General features: G+C 40.3%; 1 protein-coding gene across 1 annotated transcript in view; it reads left to right on the top strand.

Annotated features, from left to right (window-relative positions):
- LOC308661767 (afadin- and alpha-actinin-binding protein A-like) overlaps positions 1-25,330 on the top strand; it is a gene marked incomplete at its 5' end in the record, with an annotated part of 34,665 nt that extends 9,335 nt beyond the window's left edge. The window contains 10 exons of the mRNA XM_081316943.1: positions 4,108-4,218; positions 9,023-9,158; positions 10,062-10,137; positions 10,954-11,104; positions 11,527-11,616; positions 15,497-15,643; positions 16,996-17,169; positions 19,328-19,454; positions 22,797-22,968; positions 24,865-25,330. Coding sequence (XP_081173069.1) covers positions 4,108-4,218; positions 9,023-9,158; positions 10,062-10,137; positions 10,954-11,104; positions 11,527-11,616; positions 15,497-15,643; positions 16,996-17,169; positions 19,328-19,454; positions 22,797-22,968; positions 24,865-24,994 — 1,314 coding nt within the window. The 3' untranslated portion in view covers positions 24,995-25,330. The remainder of the gene's footprint in view (positions 1-4,107; positions 4,219-9,022; positions 9,159-10,061; positions 10,138-10,953; positions 11,105-11,526; positions 11,617-15,496; positions 15,644-16,995; positions 17,170-19,327; positions 19,455-22,796; positions 22,969-24,864) is intronic.
- Between the last annotated feature and the right edge of the window lie 232 nt (positions 25,331-25,562).

Here is a 25,562-nt window from a genome sequence, read left to right as displayed (position 1 = left end):
CCCTGTTTACACAAGTAAAGATATGGTATATACATGGGAGTCACAACAAGAATGTAATTGCCTTCCCCTCCCCCAATTTACCTCCGAAATATTATGAAATAATTTCTTAGGAGTACTTCAGAGAAGTGAATATTTATGCTAGGCTTGCATTAATTATCAAAGTAGCAGTAGCAGTAAATTGTGACTCTATTTGGCAATCATTGATATAGAGCAGCTGCAGGTTTTGATACATTATTTCCTCTTCTGTTTATCTAAATAAAATTATTGTCATTCAACTGATTAAAACGGGCAGATTTTCATTTCAAAATGCACGATTTTGGGGCAACTATATTTTAATTTTGGAAAAGATAGTTATCAAGATCTGCCAGTATTTCATTAAATTAATAATCATCCATGTCACTGGCCCTTTCCATTCTGTTCCTGCAATGCATCAGTACAAAAAAGTGAATATGAGTTTATTGTTGTCCTATATTAAAAAAAGGAAAAATCAGAGAGAGTGGTATATACAGCAGTATTGATGTATTCACTTCTTCCTTTATACAGTGTATTTATTTATTTATTTATTTTATTAGATTTATATACCACCCTTCTCCCAAAGGACTCGGGGTGGTGTACAGGGCAATTAAAACATAGCATACAAAGTTAAAAATAAATTACATTAAATTTAGCCCCAAACCAAGTAAATCAAATTCTAAAATTTAAAATCCCAATCCCTTAGTCCAGGCCGGCAAGCTCGAATAACCAGGTTTTCAGGTCACGGCGAAAAGAGCGAAGGTCGGGAGCCATCCGGAGCTCAACAGGGAGCTGATTCCAGAGGGCAGGCGCGCCCACAGAGAATGCTCTCCCCCTGGGGGCCGCACTCCCTGACCAATGGCACCCTGAGGAGGCCCTCTCTGTGGGAGCGCACAGGACGATGGGAAGTTGACGCCGGCAGAAGGTGCTCCAGTGCCTGGAGGAGAGACAGTAGGGGGATTCAGAAACTGTAGCACTAGGGATGTCTGCTGAACCCATAGCTACCACCTCAGCAGCCCCCACCCCCCGACCCACAGATGGGGATTAGGATGGGAGGCAATACCACAAGCAGCGAAGGCACCGATCCATCCAAAGAATCCCGCTGCTGGAAGCGAAATTCAGGGGGGAACTTTGTAGGTCATTTAGGGCTTTGTAGGTCATCACCAGCACCTTGAATCTCACCCGGAGGGAAACTGGAAGCCAATGCAGCTCGCAGAGAAGAGGTGTTACATGGGAGTATCGGGAACTCACAACTCGCGCGGCCGCATTCTGCACCAGCTGGAGCCTCCGAGTGGTCCTCAAGGGCAGCCCCATGTAAAGAGCATTGCAGTAGTCTATTCGAGAGGTCACGAGCGCATGAGTGACTGTACGTAGGGCATCTCGGTCCAGATAGGGCCACAACTGGCGCACCAGGTGAACCTGGGCAAAAGCCCCCCTGGCCACAGCTCCTATGTGGTCTTCCAAACTGAGCTGTGAGTCAAGGAGGATGCCCAAGTTGCGAGCCCTATCTACGTAGAGTAGATATAGAAAGTTTACACACTCCTGTTAAAATACCAGGTTTTTTATTTTATTTTATTTTTTTCATTTTACTTTTAATTTTTTTTATTGAAGTTTTACAAAATTTAATAATAAAAGCCCCTCCCAACCCTCCCCCGTTTTTTAGATGTAAAAAAATCAAACCAAGAAAAATTATTTCAGAATTTTTTCCACCTTTAACATAACATATTGTACAATTCAATTGAAAAACAAACTGAAATCTTTCAGGAAAAAAATAACAATAAAAAACTAGAATAAGAGAGTTGGAAGGGACCTTGGAGTCTTCTAGTTCAACCCTCTGCCCAAGCAGGAGACCTTATACCAGGGATCTCCATCCTTGGCATCCTTGGTGGACTTCAACTCCCAGAATTCCTCAGCCAGTAAAGCTGGGAGTTGAAGTTCACCAGTCTTAAAGTTGCCAAGGATGGAGACCCCTGCTGTATACCATTCCGGCCAAATGGCTGTCTAGTCTCTTCTTAAAATTTTCCAGTGATGGAGCACCCACAATATCTGAAGACGAGTTGTTCCACTTGTTAATTTTTCTCACTATCAAGATATTTCTTCTTAGTTCTAGGTTGTTTCTCTTCTTGATTAGTTTCCATCCATTGCTTCTTGTCCTGCCTTCAGGTACTTTGGAGAATAGTTTGACCCCCTCTTCTTTGTGGCAGCCCCTCAAATATTGGAACACTGCTATCATGCCACCTCCTAGTCCTTCTTTTCATTAGACTAGACATACTCAATTCCTTCAACCATTCTTCATATGTTTTAGCCTCCAGGCCCCTAATCATCTTAGTTGCTCTTCTCAGCACTCTTTCCAGAGTCTCAACATCTTTTTTACATCATGATGACCAAAACTGGATGCAATATTCCAAATGTGGTCTTACCAAGGCATTATAAAACAGTACTAACACTTCACGTGATCTTGATTCTACCCCTCTGTTAATGTGGTTGCATATGTGTGTACACCCTTAAATAAATACAGAATTGAAGCACCTTTTATTTTTATAACAGCATCCAATCTTTTGGAGTAGGCATGGCACATCTTTCCTTGGGAATCTTTGGTCCTCTTCCTTGTAAATGTGTTCCAAATCTGTCAGATTGTGAGGGCATCTCCTGTGCACTTTTCAGGTCATACCATAGATTCAGGTCCACGCTCTGGCTGGGCCATTCCAAAACTTTGATCTAATTTAGATGACCTTGGAAGTCATCTAATCCAACCCCCTGCTCAGGCAGGAAACCCTATACCATTTCAGACAAATGGCTGTCCAGTCTCTTCTTAAAAACTTCCAGAGTTGGAGCATTCACCACTTTTGGAGGCAGGTTGTTCCACTGATTAATTAATCTGTCAGGAAGTTTCTCCTTAGTTCTAGGTTGCTTCTCTCCTTGACTAGTTTCCATCCATTGCTTCTTCTCCTGCCTTCAGGTGCTTTGGAGAATAGCTTGACTCCCTCTTCTAAGTGGCAGCCCCTGAGATATTGGAACACTACTATCATGTCACACCACGTCCTTCTCTTCATTAAACTACACATACCAAATCATCTTCTGGTGATTCCCCTTCTGGTGAAACCATTCTTTTGTTGATTTGGTGGTATGCTTTGGGTCATTGTTATGTTGAAAGGTGAAGTTCCTCTTCATCTTCAGCATTTTAGTAGAGCACTCATGGTTTTATGCCCAAATTGACTGATATTTCGAACTGTTCATAATTCCCTCTACCTTGACTAAAGCCCTAAATTCCAGCTGAAGCAGCCCCAAAGCATAACGGTGCCACCTATGAAGCACACATATGCGACTATATTATTGTACATTTTTCATTATTTTCTCCTCCAAAAGATTTCAGTTTGTGTTTCAATTGAATTGTACAACTTATATTAAAAGTGAAAAAAATTCTGAAGTAATATATCTTGTCTGATTTTTTTGCATCTCAAAAATCCAGCATTTTAACAGAGGTGTATAGACTTATGAGGGACGCGGTGGCTCAGTGGGTTAGGACGCTGAGCTTGTCGATCAGATGGTCAGCAGTTTGGCGGGTCGAATCCCGAGTGCCGCGTAACAGAGTGAGCGCCTGTTACTCGTCCCAGCTTCTGCCAACCTAGCAGTTCGAAAGCACGTAAAAATGCAAGTAGAAAAATAGGGACCACCACGGTGGGAAGGTAACAGCGTTCCGTGCGCCTTTGGCGTCTAGTCATGCCGGCCACATGACCACGGAGACGTCCTCAGACAAGCGCTGGCTCTTCGGCTTTGAAACGGAGATGAGCACCGGCCCCTAGAGTCGGAAACGACTAGCACGCATGTGCGGGGAAACCTTTACCTTTACCTATAGACTTTTTGTATCCACTGTATGTTAAAGCATCCTTTCTCCAAGCCTGCAGTTACTGCTGATGCTGTGCCTTTTCTCAAATGAGAATCTCATTCCTAGTAATAATTACACTCATGTCTTAGTTCTGTAATAAAAATATTGAAGTAATTTATATTTGGGGTTGGGGAGGAGACTCTAATAATTGATTTAATTCTTTGCTATGATTCCTTCTCTTGTCTGTCCCCCCAACCCTGCCCGCAAAGGAACACGTGGAAGTACTTGAAAGGGAAATTGCAACTGTGCAGAATAAGGAACAGCAGCTTCATAGCAAAAACAAACATTTGAATGATATGCTGAAAGAAGAGAAGGAGGAGGTGAGTGAGGGAAGGGAAGGGAAGAATGATTGAATCAGCCCTTCTAATATTGAAGGTGAAGAATGTTGTTGTTGTTGTTAGCTGTGAAGTCGTGTCTGACCCATCGCGACCCTATGGACAACGTTCCTCCAGGCCTTCCTGTCCTCTACCATCTTCTGGAGTCCATTTAAGCTCACGCCTACTGCTTCAGTGACTCCATCCAGCCGCCTCATTCTCTGTCGTCCCCTTCTTCTCTTGCCCTCAACCTTTCCCAGCATTAGGCTCTTCTCCAGTGACTCCTTCCTTCTCATTAGGTGGTCAAAGTATTTGAGTTTCAGCTTCAGGATCTGGCCTTCTAAAGAGCAGTCAGGGTTGATCTCCTCTATGACTGACCGGTTTGATCGCCTTGCAGTCCAAGGGACTCGCAGGAGTCTTCTCCAGCACCATAGTTCAAAGGCCTCAATTCTGCCATTAGAGTGGTATCATCTGCATATCTTAGGTTGATATTTCTTCCGGCAATCTTAATTCCAACTTTTGATTCATCTAGCCCTGCCTTTCTCATGATGTGCTCTGCATATAAGTTAAATAGGCAGGGCGACAGTATACAGCCTTGCCGGACTCCTTTCCCAATTTTGAACCAATCAGTGGTTCCGTGACCAGTTCTCGCTGTTGCTTCTTGGCCCACATATAAGATGGTCTGGTACGCCCATCTCTTTAAGAACTTGCCACAGTTTGTTATGATCCACAAAATCAAAGGCTTTAGCATAGTCAATGAAGCAAAAGTAGATGTTTTTCTGGAACTCTCTAGCTTTTTCCATGATCCAGCGTATGTTGGCAATTCGATCTCTAGTTCCTCTGCCTCTTTGAAATCCTGCCTGCACTTCTGGTAGTTCTCAATCCACATACTGCTGGAGTCTAGCTTGTAGGATTTTAAGCATAACATTACTAGCATGTGAAATGAGTGCAATGGTGCGATAGTTTGAACATTCTTTGGCACTGCCTTTCTTTGGAATTGGAATGTAAACTGATCTTTTCCAATCCTGTGGCCACTGTTGAGTTTTCCAAATTTGCTGGCAAATTGAGTGTAGCACTTTTACTGCATCATCTTTTAAGATTTTGAATAGCTCAGCTGGAATACTGTCACCTCCACTAGCTTTGTTGTTGCTCAGTTTTTCTAAGGCCAACTTCACTTCACATTCTAGGATGTCTGGCTCGAGGTCAGTGACCACCTCATTGTGATTATCAGTGACGTTAAGCTCATTCTTGTATAGTTCTTCTGTGTAATTTTGCCATCTCTTCTTAATCTCTTCTGCCTCTGTTAGGTCCCTGCCATTTTGGTCCTTTATCATGCCCATTTTTGCATTAAACGTTCCCTTCATCTCTCCAATTTTCTTGAAAAGATCTCTGGCCCTCCCTATTCTATTGTTTTCTTCTATTTCTTTGCACTGTTCATTTAAGAAGGCATTCTTATCTCTTCTAGCTGTTCTCTGGAATTCTGCATTCATTTGAGCGTATCTTTCTTTTTCTCCCTTGCCTTTTGCTTCCCTCCTTTCCTCAGCTATTTGCAAATCTTCCTCAGACAGCCATTTTGCTTTCTTGCATTTCTTTTTCTTTGGGATGGTTTTGGTTGCTACCTGTTGTACAATGTTGCAAACCTCTGTCTTCAGGCACTCTGTCTATCAGATCTAATTCCTTAAATCTATTTGTCACCTCTACTGTATATTCGACAGGGATATGATTTAATTCATACCTGAGTGGCCTAGTGCTTTTCCCTACTTTCTTCAGTTTAAGCGTAAACTTTGCAAGGAGAAGCTCATGGTCTGAGCCACAGTCAGCTCCTGGTCTTGTTTTTACTGACTGTATAGAGCTTCTCCATCTTTGGCTGCAGAGCATATAGTCAATCTGATTTCTGTGTTGACCGTCTGGTGATGTCCATGTGTAGAGCCGTCTCTTGGGTTGTTGGAAAAGAGTGTTTGCTATGACCATTGTATTCTCTTGACAAAATTCTATCAGCTTGTGCCCTGCTTCATTTTGTACTCCAAGGCCAAACTTGCCTGTTATTCTGGTTATCTTTTGGCTTCCTACTTTAGCATTCCAATCCCCCATGATGATAAGGACATCATTTTTTGGTGTTAGTTCTATAAGGTGCTGTAGGGCTTCATAGAGCCGGTCAATTTCATCCTCTTCAGCACTGGTGGTTGGGGCATAGACTTGGACTACTGTGATATTGAATGGTTTGCCTTGGATTCGAACTGAGATCATTCTGTCATTTTGAGGATTGTATCCCAGTATTGCTTTTCCTACTCTTTTATTGACTATGAAGGCTACTCCATTTCTTCTGAGGGATTCTTGCCCGCAGTAGTATACCTGATGGTCATCTGAATTAAATTCACCCATTCCTGTCCATTTTAATTCGCTGATACCTAAGATGTCGATGTTCAGTCTTGTCATCTCTTGTTTGACCATGTCCAGCTTTCCTTGATTCATGGATCTTACATTCCAGGTTCCTATGGAGAAAAAATCTTTACAGCATCGGACTTTCCTTTCACCACCAGACACATCCACAGCTGAGCGTCCTTTCAGCTTTGGCCCAGTTGCTTCATTTTTTCTGGCGCTACTAGTACTAGCCCTCTGCTCTTCCCCAGTAGCATATTGGACGCCTTCTGACCTGAGGGGCTCATCTTCCAGCATCATATCGTTTTGCCTTTTGGTACTGTCCATAGGGTTTTCATGGCAAAGATACTGGAGTGGGTTGCCATTTCCTTCTCCAGTGGATCACGTTTTGTCAGAACTCTCTGCTATGACCTTTCCGTCTTGGGTTGCCCTGCACGGCATAGCTCATAGCTTCATTGAATTACGCAAGCCCCTTCGCCACGACAAGGCAGTTATCCATGAAGGGGGTGAAGAATGTATTGAATGTCTTCTCTCTTGAGTTAACATAGACACAGCCTACTGGGAACTGATGGGCACTTGGGTCACCAAAAAGAACGCGAGCCACACAAAAGCATCTCTGAGGGATGGGCCGGTCAGCCTCCCATAGATTGCTCATCACATCACTGTTGGCCCATCTGGAGCTCAATTATTGCAAGCTGAATTATTGCAAATCCTTCATTTTGAGCCCTAGACACAATCCCATCTTCTAGTTTTTGTTTAATAAATTCTATCTTATGAAAGATTGCTATTGAACACTGTAAGACAGACTTCCTGATCCTGATGAAATGTGAAGAGCCTAGAACAGGGGTCTTCAAACTTGGTCCTTTTATGACTTGTGGACTTCAACCTCTGGGAGTTGAAGTCCACAAGTCATAAAAGGGCCAAGTTTGAAGACCCCTGGCCTAGAACAATGGGAAATTCTGGGACTCACAGCCCATCATATCTGTAACATACAGGTTGGAGAAAATGAGTGTAAGAAAACAGGCTAAAGCAGTAGAACTGTGCCCAGCAAAAGAATGTATCATTAAGTTAGGCTTGACTTGACCAGTACACTCACAGTCATAATTCAGATAAATATATACACTGTAAATACTCTTTTGGTCTCTCTCCATAAATATAAATATTGTCAAGGTAAGATTATATCTGTACTAAAAGATTGATGACCTCTTTCAAGCCATCCTGCATTTCTTTTCTACAGTAGGAAGAGGAATATGTGTTGGAGTTATTTGTAAAAAAATAATAAAGGTGGGAAACAAAAACAAATGCTGATGGCTTTGATTCATTATTTTGTATATTCATATTCTAATATAATTAGTGATGCATCAATACATCTAGGCACACTGCAAACCAGGTGAAAGTAACATTAATTATCTGAAATATATTAGCTTTAAGTTGTATGAGAACACATAAGTATAGATTTCAACAGATAATGGTTATAGCAATACTGTAGTACAAAGACAAAAAAAACAGAAGAAATTCTTAATTTAAAACTAATAATAAGGACAAGATCAATTCAAATTAAGGAGGATCAGAAAGTAGGCTGACACTACTAATAACAGAACATAACATAATCTACCATTTTACCTGACTGGAAAATTTTCTAAGAGATTCTTGTGATCAAAAAAAAGTGGAGGGGGGAAGCTTAAGATGGAATTGTTGAGAGTTAATTTTAAAATGCAATAGAGAGGAAATATATTATTTTCTATTCCTGAATATTATAGCATGTGGCAAGATTTTTAGGTCCTTGCATTCCTTCTACAGATAAATAATGATTGGCTGATAGTAAATAGCAAATTTACTTGATTCAGTTATGTTGGGCATTAAGTGAATGAGATTTGATTTTAAAATATTTTAGTTTGAATGTCTACAGTTTTATTTGATAACTTTGTTACTACTCAATAGCTTTAAAATTGCCTACAATTACATTTTAAAACTTCATAGAAGTATGCTATCTTGAATAAATATGTGATCCCTTTTCTTCCTCCTTTACCCCTAGTTCCCCCTCCCCCAATACAATGCTTTTTTCATTTGTTAATATATCAATGTGGTGTGAAATTTGCCATAGAGCGGTTTATGTCTTATGCTTGTGTATGAGAGAGAAAGAAAGTTGGTAGTGGTCTGTTCAGGGCTTTTTTTCTCGTAGAACGCTCAGAACGGAGTTCCGGCACCTTTTTTGGATGGAACCTTGTAGGGTAGGCAGGGAGGGTTGTATGACATGTGTGAGTTCCAGCACCTTTTTGTTTTACAAAAAAAGCACTGGGTCTACTAAAGGAAAGACCACTTGGATTCTGGGATTGTCTCTTGGAAAACTTGAATGTAGTCAATCAAGGGAGCTGCGGAAACACCCTATCTACTCTCCTAACTTTGAATGTAAGTGTGGTTGTCCCAGCAGATCACCAAGCTCCTCAGTTCTCTGGCTAACCAGAAGAACCAGCATGGTCATGAAATGAAGAAGAAGGAACAAGAACTGCTTCGACTGAAAGACAAGATGAGCCAGATTTTAACTAACAAGACAGACAAGAGAGGAAGTGAGTAGTTACAAGTGGGGGATAAAAATGGCAGGCCCTTTTATTATTTGTTGTTACATTTGTTGGTATCAGAACCATCTGGAAACCCTGACGTGGCTCCTGGATCATGGGATATTGAACTTATCTCACTCATATTCTAAGATGAGCTTGTACTTATCTTTTGTATTACAGGAAATAATCAGCTTTTCCTGATTAAGTCTTCACATTGTGTATAACTTTATTGTGCTTCATTCCCCCCTCCCATGTTTTGGGGAGAGGTATATCAATATGATCAGACCAGCTTTAATCATTTATTAATACATTTTCAAGACTTGGGGAAAATAGAAATGCAATCAGCTATTCACAAGCCAATCAGAAGACTCAAAATATTCTTCCCTCCCTTCCCCAAATGCAGACAGGAAAGTTTTGAGATTTAAGTTCAGCAAGAGTCTTTGCTAGAAAATGTGATCTTAAGCATATGCATAATTTCTAAAACAATACTGCATAATTAAATAGCAGGTCTCATTTAAAAATAAATGTTCATAATATTTTTTTGATACAGAGCCCAGCTATCAATGAATGCTAACATACATACATTATATTTCAAGTAAAACATAAAACAGTTTATTAAGAAGTGCATTTGTCAGGAAAGCCCTCAGTTGTATTCTGACAATTGAGAAAACACCAGACAGTCTCTTAACCACTGGCTAGATGAGAAGCCGGCATAATGACAGTTCTGAAATGTTAAACTGGACAAGTTTTTTTTGCAAGATAAACAGAAATGAAATGGAGGGGTATGGAGCTTTTGCTAACAGAACTTGAAATCAAGTATTCACCTTTGGTATGGGGTATCAAATCTGGGGAAGAAAGGCTTGGGAACCTGAGTGCGTTCACTGCTCAGGCATGTGGCTTCCTATTTCCTAGCAATTGAAATTCTCAATGTCCTTCCTCGGATGGATGGCAAGAGGGCCACCTGGAAAACTGGGAGATCCCTGGGCAGGTAAGTTGCTGGCATTTGCCTCCACCTCTTGTTCAGGAAGAAGTTGCTGAATTTAGCCTACCAAAAGCAGTTAGAAGGATAGAACATGAGATTGAGGTGGCATGGATATCTGTGGTACAACAAAGTCAAGGTCAATGTGGATTTTAAAAATCATTATGGGAGATATGCCATACTGAGATTATGGAATATAAACGTAGATTAGGCACCCAAACACCTTTGTGGCTTTCAGCATGAGAAGCATTTTATAGAAGAGAACTAAATTTATAAAGAAATGGACAGCACTGTATGTATTTGAGATTTATCCATCATACATTTTCAACTATACTTTTATAACATTCAAATCTAGGAATAGTGATTCCTAAGGACCATTCTAGGAGTGTCATGAAACTAGTATGTATGCACAACCCCCGCTATACCTAGATTAGTGAATTACTAATGATAAAGTAGATAATAGTGCTCCAACAGCTGTTATGCAATCAGTTTTGGAAAAAGCTGAATGGAATCAGACCTGGTTAGTACTTGGATGGGAAATTCTACAGCTATAGCTGAACCTGCCAAGTTGGGGAAATCCCAGAAGGCAACAACAAATGGCTCCCATATAGTTGCCAAGAAAATAACATGTATGAATCCATCACCAGGAATTAAACTCACATTTTATTTAAGAGATGATCAGGCACTGAGCTGAACCATGTGACGAAAATCACAACAAAATGCTTTAGGAACTTCATTTTTTTGTGCAAAAATTAGTGATTAAACAACATTTCACCTTATGCTGGCAATATTCCAGCTGTATATTCTTGTCTTCTACTGTTGTAGAAAGGAGGAAGAGCTCTACCGCATCCAGTTAGCCAAGCAGGAACAACGGGAAGAGGGCCTGGCTTTTGAGAACACCAAACTGAAACAATTGCTGAATGAAGTGACCCAAGACTTGGAAGAGATGCTGGCTACCGATGGGGGCAGTGCTAGAGTAAGGGTGCCATGGGGATACTTCTAGCACTTGGTAGCTATGTAGGTAGTCCTCAATGTATGACCACAATAGGGATCAGAAAATTTATTGTTAAGCAAGACATTTTGTGATCATGACTTACAACCTTCCCTACTAACTTACCTATTGGTTTTACTTGTTGGAAGCTGGCTGAGAAGTTTGCAAATGGCAAACATGTGACTGTAGGATGCTGTGACTGTCATAAATGTGCAAGAGTTGCCAAGTTCCTGAATCATAATAATGTGACCCTGGGCAAGTACAAGTTATCCATCACTTTTTCAACGCCGTTGTAACTTAAAGCAGTCATTAATGAATAGTTGTTAAGCAAGGAGTCTGTTGCTTTACTTTCTGGCTAATCTTGTTTAATCTTTCTGGTGTTTTTCTTTTCTTTTTTTGGTCTCAAGGGCACAGAGCAACGTTGTCCCTACAAGTCCTTCCAGGAACAGTGGGGTAGGCTCAGAAATACCATAAAAGCTGTTCATAATCAAGGTACAGTAACTCCCACATCATACTCTTCAAACAGAAGCTCAGTGCTGTTATCATAAGACTCTAAATGATGCAAAAAAGGCAATTGCACATATTCATAGAGGTGATATGAGATAAAAAGGTATATTTTTTGCAATTTGTTTGTTTGCCACTTTGAATTATTTATTTATTTAAGTTTATTGGCCACTCAATCCAGTAAGCCCTGGGTGACATACAAAACTAAAAAAACCCACAGAAAACAGTTAAAAGTATTAGATCAACAGCCATCCTGGTGATCAGGCCGAGCCCGAGGGAGGAGTCAAGCACATCATCAGTCTGGAGTCCCTTCATGCCCGCAAGAGATCTAAGTCCAGCCCTCCTTGAATTCCGCTGACTGTTGTCTACCTCCAATTTGCCTTCTCCACTAGTAGTTCAGATTCTTGTTTAGAGGTAGCATGGAATAAACTTGTACTTATTTTGGACCCAACACTCACTCCTGATTTCTTGCACCTGAACCTTGCACCTAAAGTGCTCTAATAACAAAATTCCAAAATAACAATAAATTGCCCTAAAAAATAAATAAGAACAAGAAGCTCCATATGCATATAACATATCTAAATGCCAAGCAGAGAGGGAGCAAAGAAGATCCTCTTATGCTCGCTTGGGAGCTTCCAGGAGTGGCATTTGGTTCCTAGAATGGAATGCTGGCTTTTTTGGCCTGTTCAGAAAGACAGATCAGTCAGAATCATCTATCAGAATAGAGTTGGAAGGGACCTTGGAGGTCTTCTAGTTCAGCCCTCTGTTCAAGCAGGAGACCTTATACCTTTTCAGACAAGTGACTGTCCAGTCTCTTCTTAAAAACCTCCAGTGATGGAGCACCCACAACATCTGAAGGCAAGCTATTCCACTAGTTAATTGTCCTTACTGTTAGGAAGTTTCTCCTTAATTCCAGGAATCAACTAATTCCTTAATTAGTTTGCATCCATTGTTTCTTGTCTTGCCTTCTGGTGCTTTGGAAAATAAATTGACCCACTCCTTGTGGCAGCCTTTCAAATACTGGAATACTGCTATCATCATGTGGTCTACTTTGTCAAATGCCTTGCTGAAGTCTAAATATACTATGTCCATAGCATTTTGCTGGTCTACTAATTTAGTCACTTTGTCAAAGAATGAAATAAAATTGGTTTGGCATGGCTACTCATTATAACTTTCTTTGTTTCTAGATGTTCACAGATCTGTTTTTTTATTATTTTTACCAGTATCTCCCCAGGTATTGATGTTAGGCTGATTGGTCTGTAGTTTTCTGGGTCTGGTTTCCCCCCCACACCTTTTTTTTTGAAGATGGGAACCACATCAGCCTTTTTCCAATCCTCTGGTAGTTCCCCAGTGCTCCAAGATTTTTTAAAGATATGATACAATGGTTCTGAGATAACATCTGCCAGCTCCTTCAGAACTCTGGGATGTAATCCATCAGGTCCTAGTGATTTATATTCATCAAGGTCAGATAGGTGTTCTCTTACCATTTTCTTGCTTATTTTAATTTCGATTTCTAATCTTTCTTTTACAGTTATGTTTTTGGTAGGTTGGGCTATAGTTTCTTTTTGTGTGAAGACTGATGCAAAGAATGAGTTAAGCAGTTCTGCTTTCTCTCTACTGCCTGTTACTTCTTTCCCATCTTCTCTCTTGAGTGGACCAACTGTTTCCTTGACTTTTTTTTTTTGCTATTTACAAGTTGAAAGAAACTTTTTTTAATTATCTCTGACTTTTGTTGCAAGTCTTTGTTCATTCTGAGCCTTTGTTTTCCTGACATTATATTTGTAAATTCGGGCTATCTGCTGATATTCTGCCTTTAGTTATGTGTCCCTCTTTCCATTTTTTTGTACTTATCCTTCTGGTCTTTCAGTTTATCAGATAGATCTTTGTGCAACCATGCTGGTTTCTTCTTGGATTTCTTGTTTTTCTTTTTTAGTGGTATTGTATTGGACTGGACTTTTATGGTTAAATTTTTCAGTGTTTCCCATGCTTCTTCAGTTGTTTTCCCCTTTAGGATTTTCATCCATGAAATTTTGCTTAGGCTCTCTCTGAGTTTGTTAAAATCAACTCTTTTAAAGTTTAAGACACTGGTTGGATTATATTCTATTGCTTATGTTTGCATTATATTGAATTCCAGTATGACACGGTCACTCTCGCCCAAGGTTTTGGCAATTTCAACTCCCTCTATCATTTCTCTATTAGTAAGAATTAGGTTCAGAATAGCTTTTCCTCTGGTTCCCTCCTCTACCTTTTGGATGACATGTTGTCAGCTAAGTTGGTTAGGAATCTGTTTGATCTCCCCCTTGCTGCAGAGCTTGTCTCTCAGTTGATATCATACATTTGTTATTTGATTAGCAAATAATTCATCTATTTCTTCTGCTTAGTTGGGTGGCCTGTAGTATACACCTATAGCAATGTCATTCTTTTTTCCTTTTATATTGACCCATATGGATTCTAGGAGGTTTTCATCCTAAGATCCTGTTCTTGTTCATCCTAAGATCTTGTTCTTCCCTCTACTTCCAGTGTATTCTTGATGCTTAGTTAATCAAAACTGTAATATACCCACAAAAACAAAGGATACCAAAGGTTTGTAGCAGCATAATAAATATAGGGAAGAAAGGCCAAAGAGGAGAATCCCCCAGATTTGAGCTATCCAATATGTTCAGTTAGAGAGGTAAACCATGTGCAGGATGGCAACAGACAGCAGCTGGAATCTTCAAAAGTAATACTTCATACTGCCGTATTTTGTGGTATTTCATAAATGATTTAACAGCAATATACAGTATAACCTAAGAGCAGCTGTAAAGTATTGTCTGGTATTCTGGAATTGGCACTAAAGTGGTGTGTGAAAAATCTCCCCTTGTCTTGACCTCAATTCACAATGGAGATGTGAAGGGCAAGTTAAGTAAGTTTGACTTACCATTTTTGTTTTAGTGAGCCTTGTTTCTAGTTGAATCCAATCCAAAAGCAACTTAAACTAAAGTTCATTAGTGAACAAGCCTCTCATTTAAGCATATTTACTGAAAACAAATAGCTGCTTATAATCAAAACATGGCCCAGGGTTCTTGCTAAACTCGTTGTCGTGAAGCAATAGCATGGGGTGATAGGAAGACAACCAGTGAAAAACTGGTTGGCAAGCCATCAGATTCCTGTAAAGGGTTTAATATCACGTAAAAAGGTTGGTTGTCTCCAGGGCTTTTTAAAAAAAGAATGTATAAGATAAATAAACGTTTCTGATCCTATTTACAGTTTTACAATTTGACCTAGTTTACAAGCCTATAAGGTAGAACTCTGATTGTTTTGTAATACGAAAAATGTTTAAAGATAAACATTAAAGGGCATGGAGCCAGCTTCCCAACTCTCTTAATCAAGCTATAAAGGCAAAGTTTTGCCCTGTCCAGTTGTGTCTGTCTCTAGGGGGCAATGCTCATCTTGGTTTCCTAGCATTGTGTGAAGATGCTTCCATAGTCAGGTGGCCAGCATGACTATACGCTGAGGCTCACAGAATGCCCTTACCTTCCCACCAAAGTAGTACCTAGTTATTTACTTTCATTTGCATGCTTTTGAACTGCTAGTTGAGCAGAGGCTGAGGCAAGGACAGGAGCTCACTCCATCACATGGTGTTTGGGTCTCAAACTACCAACCTTCTGGTCAAGAATCCTAGAAACCTGAAAGCTAGGCCACCACACCCCTTTAACCAAGCCATACTAGTTTGAAAAAACATTTAAATATAGTTTCAGTATGTGTGTGTGTGTGTCTCTGTGTGTGTCTGTGCCTGTGTGTGTGTCTGAATATGGGCTATATAAGATATATATCTTCAATTGCCCTAAGTTTTCCCTAGTCCAGGTTCTTGAGGATAAACGTACATCAAGCCAGTCTCCATTTTTATCTTTTTGCCCAGCTGTTGGAGATGGTCCAAACCCTGTGGTCATTGTGACGGATCATGACAAGGAAATAATGAAATTAAAGAAAGAGATTGAAGAGAGCCGAGGACTGATTGCATTGCAGCAGCAGTGTTTCCAGGTAAATGGCTGCTTCCAGGTGCTTTGCTTTCTCCTGGTGCTCCTAGCCTTTTGGACAGGTGGGATATTGAAGGCTGGTAGTTGTAAGGAGAACTATTTGTATTTGGCATTTACTCCCTAATTAAGGGAAAGGAGAAAGCAACCCCATACCAAAAAGTGTCCTCTGAAAATTCTATCCGATGGGTTAATGTTGATCTTTTGAATTTAGATAAAGAGGGTGTCAACCTATTCTCCAAAGCATCTGAAGGCAGGACAAGAAGTAACAGATAGAAACTTATCAAGGAGAGATCCAATCTAGAACTAAGAAGAAATTTCCTGACAGCGAGAACAATTAATCAGTGGAATGGCTTTCCTCCAGAACAGACATGTCAAACACAAGGCCCGGGGGCCAGATCCGCCCCGCGAAGTGGTTTCATGTGGCCCGTGAAGCCATCCTGGAAACAGTGAGGGAACGGCCCCCACTGCCTTGACCCTGGCCCAGAGACCCCCCTCCTGCCAGAGACCTTCAGATCTGTCCCACTCCTGCCCAGGCCCCCATAGGCACCCTTGATGCGAACGATGTAGAGCTGGCCACTCCCACCCAGTAGGCCATACACACTCTAGCCACGCCCACCCAGGCCACACCCACCTGGCCCCCTGAGGGCAACCGCAATGCTGATGCAGCCCTCAATGAAATTGAGTTTGACACCCCTGCTCCAGAAGTTGTGGGTGCTCCATCACCCACTGGACAGCCATTTGACCGGAATGGTATAGGGTCTCCCGCTTGGGCAGTGGGTTGAACTAGAAGACTCCAAGGTCCCTTCCAACCCTATTATTTTGTGTTTTGTGTTCTACTCTGCATTAATCTGATATCACACAATTACATCTTCAGTTACTAAATTAGCAAACACAAAATATTTATAAACGGCCTTTCTGAATGAGACCAAGAATGTATTCATTTTAAAAAAGCGATTTAGCAGCACAGTAAATAAAATGCTACTATAAAACCTACCTAAACACTGAAAATGACTTTCATTCTTATAGTTAGGGCATTTCAAAGAAGAAACTCTCATTCTCTTTCCTTCTGTTAGCCTTCTGGTTCCCTCTATTGGTTCATGCAACAAAAGACACTGTTTCTAGTTAATAGCCTTGTTTTTCTTCCCAAGAATGCTGGGAACTGTAGTTCTGCACTTCACTCTTCATGGCCGAATTATAATCATCCTCATCAAAGTATATGTCTGGATTTGCTGAGAAAAGTTGTAACAGTTAAGCTATTGTAAAGCAACAAAGACATGGCCTGTCTATAATGGGAAATTCATGTTTTTGAACTCTCTGGATCTGTTTGTAACTTTAACTCAAAATAATACTTTTCAGGAGCAATTAATGTCTGCTGCCAATTCAGAACTGCCTGCCCACCTGAAGGGCTCTTACTTCTTAGAGGAACAACAGCAGCTACAGGAGGAGCGAGAACTGTTTCAGGAGCAGAAACAGGCATTTGAAGGGGAACGGAAGAACTTTACTGAAGCAGCCATTCGACTAGGATGGGAGGTAGACAGCTGTCGTCATTCCCCCCTGCTTCCCGGAGGCCAAGTTGATAATTTCATATTATGGCCAACAGCAGCAATTCCTCTATACCAGGGCTTTTCAACCTTTTCACCCATTGTACCACTTTTAGGATATGGCAACATCCAGGTACCACCAATTGCCTAGCAAGGTGTCAAAAACTTGATGACCAAAAAAAAAAAGGAAAAAAGTGATGAAGTACAGGTAGTCCTCGACTTACAACAGTTTGCTTAGTGACTGTTCGAAGTTACAATGGCACTGAAAAAAGTGCCCCCCAAGCCACAGCCAAGCAAGACGCCTGCCCGCCCGGAGGCACTCTTCCTCCTGTCCAAGGTTTTCACTGTTGTGAGCATTTCTGTTGAGGATTGGCAGCGGGGGTGGGGTGGGGTGGGTATTTGGTTTTTATTCCCCCCCCCCCTTCCACTGGGTGGTTGCAGCAGGTTTTGGTCACTTCACATGACCCTGGGACACTGTGACCGTCATAAATATGAATCAGTTGCCAAGCACCTGAATGTAAATCACAAGACCCTGGAGACGCTGCAACATTCCAGCTGATCGGCGCTTCTGGGCTCAGCAGAAGCACCAGGATCAGTCCTGAGCTCCAGCTGGAGCCTGGTGCTGATCCTGAGGCTTCCCCTGAGGCCTGACAGCCCTGCAGCTCCAGCCATCTCTCGCTCAGGCTTGTGCGGTGCTGCCACTGGTTCAGCTCATTCCCATCCCCCGCTAACACTTTTCTAGGATGCTCATGTACCACCTGCCAGGTGCCAATGTACCACAGGTGGTACCTATACCACTGGTTGAAAAGCCCTGCTCTATAAAACCTACAGTAGATTTTTCATCTTGACCTCTCCCTTTGTGTTTAAGGGTATTGTCCTATGGTAGCCCATAAGAAAAAATCATCATCTTTGTTAAAATCAACCAATTTCATGGGCAGAGGAAAAGCAGCTAAGTAACATGGAGTAAATGAGGGAGAGCTAGAACATTTAGAGTCTTTCCTTAGTGACAATGCCCTCTGGTTAATCTCAAATTTTGAATATGTTAGTAGGCCCCAAAGAAACTCCTGAAGTAGTCCTCGACTTTCAACAGTTCATTTAGTGATTGTTCAAAGTTATAATGGTACTGAAAAAAGTGACTTAAGACCGTATTTCACACTTATGACAGTTGGTCATGTGATCAAAATTCAGCCATATTTATGACGGTTGCAGTGTCCTGGGGTCATGTGTTCAGCTTTTGCAAACTTCTGACAAGCAAAGCCAATGTGGAAGCCAGATTCATTTAACAACCATGTTACTAACAACTGCAATGATTCACTTAACAACTGTGGCAGGAAAGGTTGTAAAATGGGGCAAAATTCATTTAACCAATGTCTTGCTTAGCAACAGAAATTCTGGGCTCAATTGTGGTCTTAAGTCAATGTCTACCTATGCTGCTAAAAAAATTAGCAGCACTTACAGGCAAGGTGAACAGTAATCAAGATTTATTTTAAATTCTATCAGTGGGAAAAGTGTAGCACAAGAACCTCTTTTTTATAGAGACAATAAAACAGTGCAAACAAGGAGAAGAAATACAAAAACCATGGCAGAGGGAGCTTTTTTTTAATGGTCAGGAGGTTGAACAATTCTGGACTGGGCTAGATACAATAATTCAAAGAACGTATTGAGATAGAGGCACGATCAAATTTTTGAGGGCAACCGGAAGAATTTTAAGCAATGTATGCTTGTGATAAAGTCAAAGTTAGGGTTAGGTTAGGGTTTTGAATAGAACAACGGAAAAGCAGAAAGGGCAATAGAGATTAAGAGAAGAGACTAAGGGACAATGAGAAGAGGCTTTTCTTCTTAATGCTACACTAGAAGGATAAAATACAACATAGTGAAAGACACAGTAATAAGAGTGGGTGTCTGGATGTCACTCAGTGTGTCACTCTAGGTATCGCTCAGTGTGCCTCTTATTTATTGATTTGAACAGATTTCTTGTTTTTTGTTTGGAGTACCTTAAAGCCCGCTGCACTAGCCTAGGAAAAGACAGAAGAGGTTTAAATTATTGTGGGCAAATGCTATCTGAATACTGCAAAGCAACGTTTGGAGCCTGAATCCAAAGCTCTGCACAATCCTAATAATGATATGCTCCATGTGTTTCTTGATAGAGGAAACAGTTTGAAGAACAGAAGGCTCAGTTCCTGAAGCAAGAATTTTTGAAGTCATTGCCAAAACCAGATAGGAGAAATACTAAGTGGCGACTTTCTGCACCACTTCCTCTTGGAGAAGAGCATGGTAACTATATTGTCCTTCACAGGGTTGTTGTGGGACAAATAGGAGGGAATGCTATTTCACCACTTTGAGCTCCTGAAGGGAAGGCAGAAACTAAATTGAACAAAGAAATAAACAATATCTTCAAATAGTTTCCTGCAGCAATGGCCAACTAAGTCTTTCCTAAAACAAATATTTATTTGTCAAATTTTTAAATACTGCCCACCTCAGAGTGACTCTGGGGGTTGTACAGCTAAAATATAAAAGCATACAAATGATATAAAAAGACATCAATTCAAAAAAAGGAGAAATGGATGAGAGCCAGTTTGGTGTGGTGGTGTTAAGGTCCTAGCCTACAAACAAGGAGACTGTGAGTTCTAGTCCTGCCTTAGATGTCAACGCTGCTAACATCGGATGTTTTTGCATTGACAACAGATGGAAATATAGCCATTTTCTTCCTTTCGCTTTTAGAGTTGAGGGGGGATGTGAATGAGAGTCCAGCTAGACATAACAACACTGAGCCTAGCGTGAGAATCAAGGTTGTTGAAATCAGAGATGATAAAAATTGGTGGGCTGGAGAGGAAGCCCGTGGTTCAAGCTAATTGGGGAATGTGATTTATGACTGTAAATTGGAGGAGGGAATTGTGCTTTGACACTATGTGCCCAGGAGAGTTTTTGGCTTCAATTATGTAAGTGCCAATATTATGCTACTCGAATAAAAAATTATTTAAGGTAAACAATGCCTCGAGGTTCTTTTGAAGAGTTTCATCTGTCGGAACCATGACATTAGACATGAAAACCAGCTGGTTGACCTTGGGCCAGTCACTCTCAGCTCACCTCACCTCACAGGGTAGTTGTGAGGAACATAGGAGAAAGGAGCATTATGTATGTTTGCCGCCAGGCAGTTGTCAACGTTTCATTGACAGAGGATGTCTTCCCCTCCGCCTCAAAAGAGGCGGTGGTAAGGCCCCTCCTTAAGAAGCCTGCTCTGGACCCGGCCTCGTTGAATAACTATCGTCCTGTCTCCAACCTTCGCTTGATGTTTGGAGAACATCAGAATGGGCCTTAAAAGAACTATGATTGGTTCTTCCATTTTGTCAAGTAATGCTGTAGAGCAGGAGCCCTTGGACAGACTCTGCTAAAGGCAATTATAAGTGTGTTCTGTTTCTACCTTGGATTTTAATATTTTCTTTTGGCATTGATGCTACGAATGATGTTCCCTCCAAGTTCTATATAACTTGCAAATAGGTGTAAGGGCATGTTTGCCCTATGTGGAGTTTACTCAGTATCTGTGAATGGAGGCATTTCACTTGAGTAAAGCATCTGTTGCAGAGGAGCGAACCTTTTGTATTGCCCGTCCTCTGCAAATCCAGTATAAAGAAAAACAATATTATCCCCTCTCAATATTAATTGCCATTTCTGGAGAATTTTGAGAGAAAGCATTTGATGGAGTCTTTCCCAGCCTTCTATCAAAATGTGTTAGACGACAGTTCCTTAAGCCTAGTATAGCATAGCTATTGGAAGGTGTATTGCAACAGATCTGGAAAACACCACTTTGGGGAATGTTGATCTGTGACAAGTGGTGACAATAAGATTATACTGATGAATCTCCAAGATTCCAACAATCGCAAATGATTAATGTATCTCTATCCATCTCCACAAATTGTTTCCACATTCCAGTTCTGGAATTTCCATAAGTGTTGCCTTCCTGTTAATACTAGTTTTAGGGCAATATTTGTTTGCTCTGGAGGAATAAAGAAATTCTGTTCTTTCTGACTTTATATTGTGCATAGTCCCTGCCTTATTCCCTCTTCTTTCTCCTTGTTCTTGTGTTGCCTCCTTTTCTACTCCAGAAGCTGGTCACTTTTGCTGAAGCTGTTGTAGTGCCTTCTCCTTTCTTATTTCATCCCTGGTCTCCCAGGGGATGACATGTATTATTTTGTAATGTCCCATGTTTTTTAGTAACACACTCATTTGTTTCAACAAAAAGGGCTGGGATCATCTTCCTACAAAAAAACCCTAAAAAGATCATTTACTTGTTAATTGATTATAAAAATAATTGAGTGGATACAATGTAAATTCATGAAACTATAATTAATTAATTAATTAATTAATTAATTAATTATGACTGCCCAACTCACTCCCATTGACTTTGGGTGGCTTACAAGAAAAAAATCCCAATACAAAAACAATACAAAAAGCAATAACTCCACCTCACTGGTGACAACAATCTCACCTCAGTGGTGACAACAATCAATGATTGATGCCTCCCTATCATTCTGGGGTTCCTATGGCCAGCGGCAGACCATGTCTTCTTCAGCCTTGCGAAGAGTGTCAAAGAGTGTCTGTAGGGATGATGTCCCATAGGGAGGGAGCCACCATGGAGAAGGCCCTTCTTCTTGGCCCATCAGACGGATCTCTTTAGAGAGGGAACCCATAGCATTCCCTGCCTCCACACTTTGGTGGATCGGGTAGATCAGATTGGGAAAAGACGGTCCTTCAAACAACCTAATGTAGACAGTATGCTTTTTTAGTACATAATGCTAGAACTTGGATGTTCAAACTTATCTATTGGTTGTAGGTCAGGAGCAATATAATGGAATTTGCTTTATATAGAACGTAGCTTACCTTCTGGAATATACTTCCATATGGTGTTGTCGCCATAGTTTTAGGTGACTTTTTTTTTTAATGGACCAATTCTTGGAGATAGACCTAAAGGCAGCTTACAACTAAGGTGGGCAACTCTCAGGCTGGCAAATGCCTTCTCATTTACCATTAGATCTTGGATAAAATGTCATAGCAAAGGATAAGAAATTTAAAAAATGGAAATTTGTCAAATCAAATATTTTGAATAGAATCTTTTAAGACATATGGATAATTTTTACATAAATCTGTGCTTCAGAAATATTTTTTGACTGATGTCACTTGATGAGTGTGTATGTGTGGGAATGGTGGTAAACGTATTATGAAAGTATGCTATCTCTCTGAATTGTTTTTGACGTTTTATAGCTTTTGGAAATTTCCAGTTAATCATTTTTATCAAGATACATAACTTTATTTCTACCTTGTCCTCTTTTTACGATGTTTCTCCTTTCCTTTTCCATGCTAACGTAATCTGGAATATTAGTGAATTGGCCCAAAGAACATCAACTAAGCTTAATGTTCATTATGCTAGCAGCTTATTACTTATTGTAATGTCAACTGTGAGGAGTCAGGTGGGGGGAGGGGGGAAAATACGAAAGCTCTTCTTGTAGGTTTCCTGAGGAGTCTATCTGCTGCTAGTGGCAACAGGATACTAGACAAAATAAATCTTTGATCCTACGCAACAAACTTCAGAACTTCTACTTTTTTCCTCTTTGACTGCAGACTGTGAAGAGTTATCCAGACTAAAAAAGTGGGGCAGACCCATCTGTACACCATACTCCAAGTTTCTTATCACACCTTGCCGCACCCCAACAGACCTCTTTAGAAGAAAGCAGCTTTCCTGTAAAACTAGTAGTCCTGTAATAGGCAAGAAGCAAATTCTTTCAGACAACTGGTAATATTTTACATTTTTCCTGGTCTTGTTGAATAATACATTTAAAGTACAGAAAGTACTTAACTTACAAACATAATTGAGCCCAAAATTAATGTCACTAAGCAAGACAGTTTTGGGAGTTTTGCCTCATTTTACAACCTTTCTTGCTACAGTTGTTAATCACTGCAGTTGGTAAATTAATAACACACTTGTAAAGTGAATCTAGCTTCCCCATTGACTTTGCTTGTCAGACAGTTGCAAATAGTGATCACATGATTCCAGGACACTGTAGCCATCATAAATATGAGCCAGTTTCCATGCATCTGAATTTTGATCATGTGAACATGGGGATGCTGCAAAGGTTGTGTGAAAAATGGTCATAAGTCACTTTTTCAGTGCTATTGTAACTTTGAACAGTCACTAAATGGTTGTAAGTTGAGAACTACCTGTAGCTTTAAGGCAGGGGTCTTCAAACCTGGCCCTTTTATGACTTGTGGACTTCAACTCCCAGAATTTTGGGAGTTGAAGTCCACAAGTTATAAAAGGGCCAAGTTTGAAGACCCCTGCTTTAAGGTGATGATATTTTCCTATTTAAGAATATCTTCTTTGATTATATCCAATAGTGTATCCATTTATAATTTAAGGTAATATATCTGTATCTGATCTCTGTTGGGTGTGTCCATGTTTTAAGTTTGCTTTGGCATTTTTTAAAAAATTATCTTTGATTTTTTAAAAGTTCTTAATAGTATCTTTAACAAGTATATAATTTGGAATTTGTCTATTTTCTCCCTCTTAGATTTGGCTAATTTGGGGTGTATTCCCACTGATATGAAGGGCAGTTATTTTCTGGCAGTAGGAAGAGGGAATGACAGGGATGATCATATACTGTATTAAGTTGCATTGTTTTAACCATGGTATTTTGAATAAATTAAGGTTGGGTTCAGATTCACATTAACCTGAAATCAGATATTACTTTTTAGCAGAATATATAATATGTAATAGTCTATCAATTGGGACGCAGTGGCTCAGTGGGTTAGGACGCTGAGCTTGTCGATCAGAAGGTCGGCAGTTTGGCGGGTCGAATCCCGAGTGCCGCGTAACAGAGTGAGCGCCTGTTACTCGTCCCAGCTTCTGCCAACCTAGCAGTTCGAAAGCACGTAAAAATGCAAGTAGAAAAATAGGGACCACTACGGTGGGAAGGTAAACGCGCTCCGTGCGCCTTTGGCGTCTAGTCATGCCGGCCACATGACCACGGAGACGTCCTCGGACAAGCACTGGCTCTTCGGCTTTGAAACAGAGATGAGCACCGGCCCCTAGAGTTGGAAACAACTGGCACGCATGTGCGGGGGAACCTTTACCTTTAATAGTCTATCAATTAATTGCACTGACAGAGACTTATTTAGGATTTTTAAAAATATCTATTATGGAATAATTAAATCTTGTCCCCTCTCTGGATTTGGAGCCCTCCATAAGGAAGGGTAGAAGCACATTTACAGGTAGTCCTCAACTTACACCAGTTCATTTAGTGACTGTTCAAAGTTAAAATGGCACTGAAAAAGTGACATGACCATTTTTCACACTTACGACCATTGCAGCATCCCATGGTCATGTGATCAAAATTCAGATATTGGCAACTAACTCATATTTATGACGGTTGCAGTGTCCCGGGATCATGTGATCAACTTTTGCAATTTTCTGACAAGCAAAGTCAATGGGGAAGCCAGATTCACTTAACAACCAGATTACTAACTTAACAACTGCAATTATTCACTTAACAGCTGTAGCCAGAAAAGTCATAAAATGGGGCAAAACTCACTTAACAAATGTCTCACTTAGCAACATAAATTTTGGGCTCCATTGTGGTTGTAAGTCGAGGACTACCTGTATTTATTTATTTGTCTATTTACCCTTTTTTAGGCTAAATTCTCCACAACAGCTCAGCAAAAGAAGGGAAACCCTCCAACATGCAGCTTGCCAAACAGAAATAGCTGTGAAGGATGATCTCCAGAATGATAGTTTGGATCGCTTCCTTAACAGCTTCTTCTAGAGATTTCTTTCACTGTGCTGCTATTAATTCAGTTTCAATGAATATTATTACGAAGGTGATATCAAAATTTCTGTTCTATTCAACTGAAACTGAGAAATATATTTCCTTCTCTTAGTTGTATTCTAGACATAACATATTGTTTCTATCTTGGTTAAGAATGGCCAACAGAAGTAAATGCTTATACTGAGAACTGTTCTTTGACATGCAACTAAATTTTATTACAGTACAAAATATACTAGTGAAAATAGTTTTTATGAACATGCTGGGTTACATTTTTTACACTGTATTTGTTAATATTTGTACCTTCGTATCCATATGAAGATGACCATAAATGAAGTAGGGTTTTTTTGGATGTTCCTATTTTTTTTAATAAATATATATTTTAAGAATGTGTGATTTCAATTCTAATTTAGTTTTGTTCTAATAATATGACTGTTGTATTCTTAAAACCATTCTTGAATGTCAGCACTGTTATTCCACAGTACCTTGAGGAGAACAGAATTCCAAGTGTCTTACCTAAGATATGTATAAAAAATGTTTGCAGTGGTTCAGGTATCTGGAGTGGTAT

Source organism: Vipera berus (assembly GCF_964194415.1).
Source record: "Vipera berus genome assembly, chromosome: 2".
NCBI classification, from domain to species: Eukaryota; Metazoa; Chordata; class Lepidosauria; order Squamata; family Viperidae; genus Vipera; species Vipera berus.
This window is presented reverse-complemented; position numbering and strand designations above follow the sequence as displayed.